The sequence below is a fragment of the Hordeum vulgare genome, chromosome 1H (genome assembly GCF_904849725.1).
Source record: "Hordeum vulgare subsp. vulgare chromosome 1H, MorexV3_pseudomolecules_assembly, whole genome shotgun sequence".
Classification (NCBI taxonomy): Eukaryota; Viridiplantae; Streptophyta; class Magnoliopsida; order Poales; family Poaceae; genus Hordeum; species Hordeum vulgare.
The window spans coordinates 445,747,955-445,757,689 of NC_058518.1; the positions used below are offsets into that span (position 1 = coordinate 445,747,955).

At 47.4% G+C, this 9,735-nt stretch overlaps 1 protein-coding gene across 1 annotated transcript; it reads right to left on the reverse strand.

Annotated features, from left to right (window-relative positions):
- Nucleotides 1-2,666: 2,666 nt before the first annotated feature.
- LOC123413478 (putative xyloglucan glycosyltransferase 10) lies at nucleotides 2,667-5,634 on the reverse strand. The gene is made up of 5 exons (XM_045106421.1): nucleotides 4,751-5,634; nucleotides 4,353-4,661; nucleotides 3,980-4,270; nucleotides 3,769-3,882; nucleotides 2,667-3,437 (listed from the first exon to the last, which is right to left on the reverse strand). Exons 1-5 carry the CDS (start codon nucleotides 5,480-5,482, stop codon nucleotides 2,820-2,822), a joined length of 2,064 nt encoding a protein of 687 aa, XP_044962356.1. The 5' UTR covers nucleotides 5,483-5,634; the 3' UTR covers nucleotides 2,667-2,819.
- Nucleotides 5,635-9,735: the final 4,101 nt, after the last annotated feature.

Below are 9,735 nucleotides of genomic sequence, written 5' to 3' on the forward strand. Positions count from 1 at the left end.
AGACACACCTGGTGTCGAAGCAGAATTTCTTCGAGATCTTTTGATGGACTTACCTGTGGTTGAGAAGCCGGTTCCGGCTATCCTTATGAACTGCGATAATCAGACGGTTATTGTTAAAGTGAAGAGTTCAAAGGACAATATGAAGTCCAACAAACATATAAGAATGAGATTGAAGTCTGTCAGACGTTTGAGAAACTCCGGAGTGATAGCGTTGGATTATATCCAAACGGCTAAGAATCTGGCAGATCCCTTTACTAAAGGGTTATCACGTGTTGTGATAGATAGTGCATCGAGGGAGATGGGTATGAGACCCACATGAGTTGCCATGGTAGTAACCCAACCTATATGATCAGAGATCCCGTGAAGTAGGTCCTGGGAAAACAAGCCAGTGGTGAACTGAGGAGAGTAACTTTACTAACCCACTCCGTTGGAGATGCAATACTCTCGGATACTGTATGGTAGGATGACTACTGTCTTAATGTGTTCTAAAGCTTATATGTAAGCAAGATGCTGTCCTACAGAGCGATCTTTGGAGGAACACACCTATATGAGCTTGACTACTGGTCACAGTCTATGAGGTTTGGGTGATCTCTAGTAAACTCATGAATAGGCCAGGAGTGTGACTAATATGCTCCACCCGAGGGGTCACCTTCGGCAGTCTAGTACTAGTAAGACTTGTGGTGAAGCTCCTTTAAGCCAAACTGACAATTCAAGGCATAGTCCATTGTTCAGTTGTAAAGGGGTGTAGCTACTTGTTCTAGGTGAAGCTCAACCTTAATAGGTCTTCACTGAAATGCTGGTATATTAAAACAGTGATTGGAACGAGGGAACACGATGTGCCCTTGAGATCTGGTGGGGGATTGTTGAAATTTGGAGGTGGGCTTTAGGCCCATTAGAGAATTTTAGAAAAATCTCCAAGGGCCCATGTAGGTGGTGGCATGACAAGGTGGTGGGAGTTTAGTCCCACCCCGCTAGTGGAGGAGAGTTTGGACCCCTTTATAAGGGTCTCTCTTCCACATGCAATTGGAGAGTGAGAAGAGAAGGTGCCCTCGCGCACTCCTCCTCCGCCGCCCGCCTCGCCGCGCCGCGCCGCGGGAATGAGCCGAGCCGAGCTCATACCTACGCGCTTATTTTTGCCGGTCAGGAACGGAGAATACGTAACGGACAAGGCACGATCCGAGACGTCGGATCGTGGCTGTTACCGACCCGGACGTGGGCTTGGCCCACGTCTCTCCACCCAGCCGCCTTTATAAGCACGTGATCGCCTATCCTAGCCGTCACGAGAATCAGATCACATCTGCCTCACGTGTTCGTTCCTTGAACTGCTGCTGCCACCGGCGACTCCGTCCCGTTTACCGCGTACACGGTCGACGGGAGAGCAGGCCTCCGAAACCTCGCCTCTCCGGTTCCTGTACGGGAGAGGGGCGATTAGGTTTTTGGGGAGCGATCACGCGACTGCTCGCCTCCGTCCGTCTGCTTCGTCTACGTCCGCGTCGCCCTCGTCATCGCCATGTCTTCACCAAGCGAAGCTGATCGTCTCCGCGAGGAAGCCGAGAAGAAGACGGCAGAGGATACTGCCGCCGCCGCCGCTGCTGCTACGGCCAACTGGCCGATTGGAGGGTATGACTCGTTTATCCTCATGTTCGTATTTATCCTAGCAGTACTGCTCGTCTGCATAGATGTATCCACTATATGCGTAGTATGTGCTAGGTTAGCTCAAGATCAGTATATCATTAGTCTAGTCAATGCCATGCTAGTTATTATTTCGTGGATTAATATACTCGGAAAATTGCCTATTTACTCAACAGTATGTAGTCTATAGTGTAATCTCTAAAATGTCTTCTATTTAGGAACGGAGGGAGTACTTATTAAACAGCTGCCCCTAATCATAACACTTATGTTCTGCCCTAATCGCATACCCGCATGGTGGTGCCTAAGCTATCTTTTGGCGATGGTTGAATCCCTGGATGACGCCGCTTGAGCATCATACCTTACGAGTTGTGCGCAATGTGATGAAAATTTAGAGCGGGCCAAGGATAAACCAACAACTTACACAATGGGCCATATGTGGTTTTGGGATCAAATTCGGGCCAATTCTAAGAAAAATCAGGAGGGGTTGTGGCCGGTTTGGTCCCCACTACCCTCACCCTTGTTGTCAAGGATGGTGAATGGCATTACTACTCGTATGTTGCATATCCTTGGTTGTTTCTTTCCTTTTTAGATGTGTGCATCCTCGATGTCTCGATGAGGTCGTGATATTGTGTTGTCGTAGAGGCCGGGGGTAGATGGTATCATCTTCATATTAATATATTGCCTCTTGTTGAAGTTTTTTCATTGAAACTGGCCAAAACTTAAACAGGTAAGATATGGAATTAGTCGTCACTTATAGTCTTGCAACCACTTTTTAGAGTGGAAATATGAGATGATACGTAACTATAGCAAACTTTTGCCAAGTCAAACATGGCAGGTACTAACAGATGTATCGATCATGACAACTAAACACAAGGTCGACAAATCATATCTAGAAGGGAATAAAAATTGTGATGTAATTCTAACCTGAACATCATCATCAACAACATGTTACAAAGGCATGTGATTGACCTGAAGGATTCACATGTCAACAAGATGACTGCTCCAATATATATCTACACATGACCTACATACACCGTTGTAAGAATCCTTTGACTGCATCGAACCGCATGTTAGGATCGGGTTCCTAGATCCTACGCCCCTTGACGATGGAAGGTACAACAACATCTATGACCCACATATTGCTAGTTTAGTAACAACTTACTTTCTGTGTCCATGCTATGGTTGGTTTATTTGACGTCCCGACCTATGAGGTCAAGTCCCACCAGCAAGAAGGAGATGCCTTGGAACAATAGGAAGTAGAAGTGGATCCCTTGTTTTGATAGTAAGCTGCGAGTAGCGGCGGATAGGAGTAGTAGTGACAGGGCAAGCTCCTTCTTATATATCCGGTTGTACTTCTTGGACTCCCTTTTGGCCTTCGATTGCTCCTTGATTCCTACGTTGATGGATGGCACCGAGCCATACTTTAGTTGTTTCAGCCCCTTGGGCGCCGAGGCAATGAGATCACCCTCCAATGAGCGTCCAGACTTCTTGGTCACGACCCACTCATATGTGCTTCCTAGCTGGAATAGTCCAGAGATCATGGCATTGAACTTGGTAACAGACATGGTGTTCTCAAAGAGAAGGTATGGGATGATAAATGGGAATGATTTTGGTGCGGGGGCGATGTTTAGGAAGGACATCAGCGCTGGGATGTAGCAGACGACCCAATCGGGGAGCTCAGCTTCAGGCACAAACATTGTCATTGGTAGGATGATGCAAAAGAGTGTGAAGGAATAAAAAGGCAAGATGAGCTTGCGTAGCAAGAAGAAAAGGAATATCAGGTTGGCCTTCTTCCAGAATACAATCTGCCACAATAGAATTAGCTACCATTAGAGAAATCATTGCTATCTTTGCCAAAGGATGATGTTATCTAAAGTTAACAGATAGCCCGTGTAATCGACAACAAAAACCTTGAGTTAACAACATATACATTGACATGAATTTTACGTGCAAATTCGAGAAAAGAACCAGGAGTGACACACAAATGCATCTAATATCATAAGTATGTAAACAAAAGTCTAGAAAAAGAGCAAGCAACAAAACATATTACAAGGTTGGTAGCATTTCTAATCACAGTGCACATATATCTCAAAACTATGCACTAGTATTAGAGCAATAAAAGAGCACTTGCAATACCTTGCATCTGATGATATCTGGCAAGCATAGCCTAAACAGTTGCATCGGCCCCGAATGCCACCGGTGTTGTTGCTTTCGGTAAGCCTCGTATGACTCTGGTAGTTCGCATTGGCACTGCCCGTAGACGACACAAAAATGAGCCTAAGATATTTAATCTATGGTTGCAATGATGTAACAATGAAATCCATGAGTAATTAGGTACAATATGCACCTCAACATCATTCAGAAAGACAAACTTCCAGCCCTTTAGGTGTGCACGGACAGCAATGTCCATGTCTTCCACCGTTGTTCGCTCCATCCACCCTCCTGAGTCCTCCACAGCCTTGATCCTCCACACCCCAGCTGTGCCATTGAATCCAAAGAAGTTGATAAACACACCATTCACTTGTTGCTCCACCTCAAAGTGGAAGCACAAGTTAATGTACTGCAACCGTGTCAATAGGTTCTCATCCTTGTTCACAAATGACCATCTAGCTTGGACAAGGCCAAGGTCCTCGTTGTCCTATGACCAACCAATGCAAGAATTAATAATCTAGAATTACTCAAATCTATACAATTCATATAATTCAAGAACTGAATTCCACCTTAAAATGTGGCACGGTGCGCTTCAAGAAATCAGGATATGGCTGGAAGTCGGCATCAAAGATGGCAACATACTCATAGTCCTTCACATAGTCGCAGCTCATTGCCGACTTGAGGTTGCCTGCCTTGTAACCCTCCCTAAGGACACGATGGTGGTAGACAATGCGTGCACCATTATGCCGCCACTTCTCCACCTCATCTTTGATCAACGCCTGTGTTGTCAGGTCATCAGAGTCGTCTAGCACCTGTATAAGAAAGTTGGACCTCGGCCAATCTAAATTGCACACCGCCGCTATCGAATGTTGATACACCTGAATAGAACAAGAGACGGACATCATGTTAAAAAAATGAATCAGCTAAAACTATGGAGGCAATTGTAGGTGGTGGCAATGGCGCGAACCTCTTTCTCGTTGCACATTGGTATCTGGACGAGCACCATGGGGTAATAGCCAGCGTCAGGGTCCTCTGCATCACACAATGCTGGAGCGACTAGCTTAGGCTTGATGCGTTTGACGAGAATGTACAAGCAACCGAGGCTCTGGACGAGGCGATCAACGCTCTGTACTAGGAAGAGCACCACACAGGTGTCGGCGAGGAGCTGGAGCGGCGGGGCCACGTAGGTGACACGAAAGTGTATCCATGGCGTGTAGAAAGACTCGACGAAGACGGCGAGGCACCCCCTGACGTTGTAGTAGGCGGCGAGCTCAACAAGAAGCAGAAAGATGGACATCAGGAGACTGGCCTTGATGAGCATGTAGAACCGGGACCGCCTCGGTGCAGCGGTCCGCTCCTCGTATTCCGCATCGGTGTCACCGGAGTCCGTCCTACCGATCGCCACGCGGCGCCGTGCAGTGCCGCCTAGCGCGACCGCGGCAGATGCGAGCCACGCCAAGCAGCCGGCGGCGCGGTGGGCCTTGAGGAGAAACACCCATGTGATTTGCTTCACGTTCTTCACCCTCCGCCTTTGCCCGCCTGCTCGGGCAAACAAGTCCTCGTTGTCGTCGCCGCCATCGTCGATCTCGGGGATAGACCAGTTGGGGTTCTCCATCTTGACAATGACCGGCATGTCGCGGTAGGCATTGCCGCCGGCAATGGCGGCCCTACCAGCCCAGAAGCCATCCCACGGAGCCATCAAATGCCAAGTCCTCACACACCACCGTCGGAGCTCACGCCTTTCATCTACTACCCAAAATAGCAACTCTGCTCTCTCTACTCACTGGTCACACACTATTCCTGGGGCTCCCCTTCTTTTGAGCACGACAACTCCAACTCGAGGCCCAATGGCGATCGATCTTGCCCACCACCACCACTCCACTCTGTGGGACGCAAATGGTAGTGCGAAGAAGGGAAGTTGGTTCATGCACTTGCTTAGGACTAACGTTGTTTAAAAATAGTGATAGGGTAACATGCAATGAGGATTCTAGGAGTGGTGCAACGATCCATTTCCAGTTGAAGCACGGGTCCTTATTACCGACCAACGAATTAAGATAGAAAATTTGAAGGCTCGTACTCGAGCACTTGGTAGGAGCCAGAGCTTTGTGGTCATGTACTCCTGGTGCCCCTTTAGGATAATCTATTGTCCTCCGTGACACATGAGAGCACTCTTCTTAACTCTACTGATATTTCCATCATAATAAAGCATTGGGCAATATACTCCCTCCGTTCCTAAATATAAGACCTTTTAGAAATACTATTATGAACTACATACGAAGCAAAATGAGTGAACCTATACTCTAAAATATGTCTATATACATTCGTATGTAATTCATAGTGTAATCTCTAAAAGGTCTTATATTTAGGAACGGATGGAGTATAATGCATGTGAATGTAGCTATTGTATTTAATTTATTTAGTTCCGCTGCTTGTGTCCGACTATCCTCTATAAATAGCATCAGGTGTGTGGTGTCTTCACTTCAGCCAAGAGAGTCTTTCACTTCCACACACGCACACACATGGCAACTATAGGATTATCTTCAAAGAGTGCGAAAGAAAAAGATAAAGCAATTGAACCATGCTGCAAAACCTTTGCGAGAGGAATCAACGATGGATGTGTCTGACGAATCGACATCGATCATGTTGCAAACCTCCCAAACGCAACATGACTTAAGTTGGAAATTACTTGTCTTGCAAATCGCCGAGCGCAACACAACTCATGTTGCAAATCTACGAATGCAAAATGACCCATGTTACAAACCTCGTCATGCGCCAGGTGAATCGGACGGCTATCTCGCGGTGGATCATATGTCTCGGTCTCACAACCTAGCCTCCCTTTCAAAGATCAGCCGGTCGGCCACCAATGCATGTAGCGTTGTATAATAACCATTTTCACGTCTGATCAGAAATAGTCGCTCCCGTTCCAAAAGGTTAAAAATCGTTGCAAAACAGTGAATGATCACGAGCAATTTTACTTTGATCGGTTAGCTAGGCGCTTGAACGAGAAGCTTCTTTTTTCTCTCTGTTTCTGGGAGAGCTTGACGAAGAAGTTGTTCTCAGGGTATGCAGGTTGGTTGGGCTAACGCGTTAGGCGCGTCACATGAATAGCCCCATTTCGCCCCTTTCATGCAAAAAGTCGACCGAGTTGTGTGGAAACGAAGACGATCCATCATCCATCGATGCGAAATGGTCACCTCACGTCCGTTTTTTCTCCGGTCAGTGTCGATCCAGACCCAAGTGTTTGTCCGTGCATGCCGCTCGGACCTTTTTTTTGTGATATGGTGAGCGATAGCTGCTGGGACTCATCGTGCTTACGTCGTCGTTTGATACACTCCATCCATTTTTCCCACTAGCTAGTTCAGCTTTGCAAGGGCATGTGTGTCGTGTAAATGGTATAACACTTTAAGAGCTGTCAAGAAACCAGAAAGCTGGCTAACTTTAAGCCGTCGTGCATGATTTCTCTTATTCAGAGATTGGAGACCCGAGAAAAAACTCGAGGAGTTGTGGATGATTTAGAGGGGAAGGATAGAGAACCCAACATGTCTCCCCCTCCTCTCCCATCGTGTCGCCCCGTGAGCGGCCGAGCAGGGCAACCCTAGACGTCAGCCTCTCTCTCGCGCCCTCCCGCCTCCCTCCCCCGTCGTCGCCGGCTAGCGCCGGCGACGGCGGGAAGCATCTCCCCCCTTTGCTCGACCCAGGATTGGCACAGGCCGATCTAGCCGGGCAGGGGCGCCGCGCTCGCAAGGGCCGGCGGCAGCCGCGGGTGATGACGGCGTGCAGGGGGGGAGGGTGTTGTGCGGCGGCTTCGCGCGGCGGGCCTCTGGCGAATGTGTGCGTCGTCGGGTTGCCCGATCTGGCGGGCGGCGCGTGCGACGGACTTCATGGCGGCCTTGTCTGGGTCACTATGGGGAGCAGCGAATCACTCGTCGGGCGGGTTGCTTGGTGGGTGGCACGCAAGGGCCAACGGCCTAGATCTGGGGTAGATCTGGCAGTGTGGCACGGGTCCGGCGAGGTGCTGCTTCTCGGGGTCCCTGGGTGGTAGCGGGGCGGCCTGCTTCTCCTTGGCGGTGGTGGTACGTGCTTCAGGCGGACGATGGTGGCAGTTTGCCTCTCCATCTTGTCGCGACGGTGCGGATCTGGTACGCGGGTTGGATGGCGTTCGACGGCGCGCAGTTGTTAGAGCTTATTTCTTCATATGTGGTTTTGGTAATTGATGTCAATTCCTATGGACTAATGGTTGTCTTGAGTTATATTCGAATGATTTGTTCATAGGTATTTCTTAAAGTCCATATGTTAGTTCTAAGGAGTTTATATGATGACCAAGGTGGTACTCAAGGTGTCATCCAAAGATTGGTCATAAAGACACAAGGTTGATCAAGACTATGTCAAAGAATGAATCAAGTTGATCAACACACAAAGCGTACAAAATGTACCGTGAGGGATCAAGTGATCCCATGGTATGGTAAGTATTGTCCATTACGCTTTGTGTATTAACCCATGGTCTTCATGAGAGTTCTATGTGGGGTTAGGTGTGTTTCCATGGGCTTGCGTGAAGAGGAAGATCTCATTCAACCCATGAAGAATTACAGTGTGCAAGTTCAAGTGAAGCATCACGAAGAGATCATGTTTAAAGCTTGCCGTCCATTATGGTGGCAATCGACTTGTAAAGATGTGCTGAAGAGTGGCTCACCCATAGTGGAGTATGGAGGAGCGATCTACTAGTCTTCATCGAGTAGCGCAATCAAGAAAGGTGATTCATCTTGAGGAAGACAACATCATCATCATTTAGCTCATGTGGACTATGCGCAAGGCAAAGGTTTACCCTTGATAGTTTTTATTTTACCAGTCTCATAATGTTAGTTGGGAGACCGGGTTATAGGATCGATTGTCGTACTCTCAATTGAGTAGCTTGATCGTACCGTTCGTTGAGATGTCAAACCATTGCATTCTTGGCATCATCATCTTTCTTGGTTCTTGGTTGGCTTTTCTCTATGTGGGTTCTTGAGCTTGGTCATCTTCATGACAAGCTCGAGTTCATCGAAAACGGAGTTCATGTGCATCTTCCATGATGTTTTCGATGTTGGTGTTTTTACCGGTTCTTCATTCGTAGAGGTTTCACATCTCTAAATCATTGACATTTTCATAAATTTCTCTTCTTAGGATAACCAATGTGTGCTATCCAACAAGCTTGAGCTTGCTCAATTCGGAGCTTGCATGCGAAAGTTATGGGAGTTTTAGTGCAAAGGCAGCTTTTTTTTGTTAAGCGGAAGTACCGCTGTGGTGGAACCGGTAGTACCGCTCGGTCGGTACTACTGCTCTCCAGTACCTCTGCTACTACCGCTTATTTTTAGCTCTCTGGTATCTTAGGCACTCAAGCAGATTTTGAGCGGCAGTAATGAGTGGAAGTACTGCTTTTAGCGGTACTGTCGTGCAACCCTTATCATTTGTACTAAGTCTAGGCTTCCTATAGTGTTAAGCGGAAGTACCACTGGCGGGAGCGGTAGTACCGCTCCGGTGGAACTACCTGTTGGAAATATGCCCTAGAGGCAATAATAAAATGGTTATTATCATATTTCCTTGTTCATGATAATCGTCTATTGTTCATGCTATAATTGTATTAACAGGAAACAGTAATACATGTGTGAATAAGTAGATCACAATGTGTCCCTAGCAAGCCTCTAGTTGGCTAGCTCGTTAGTCAATAGATGATCATAGTTTCCTGATCATGGGCATTAGATGTCATTGATAACGGGATCACATCATTGGGAGAATGATGTGATGGATAAGACCCAATCCTAAGCATAGCACTAGATCGTATTGTTCGTGTGCTAAAGCTTTTCTAATGTCAAGTGTCTTTTCCTTCGACCGTGAGATTGTGCAACTCCCGGATAACGTAGGAGTGCTTTGGGTGTATCAAACGTCACAACGTAACTGGGTGACTATAAAGGTGCA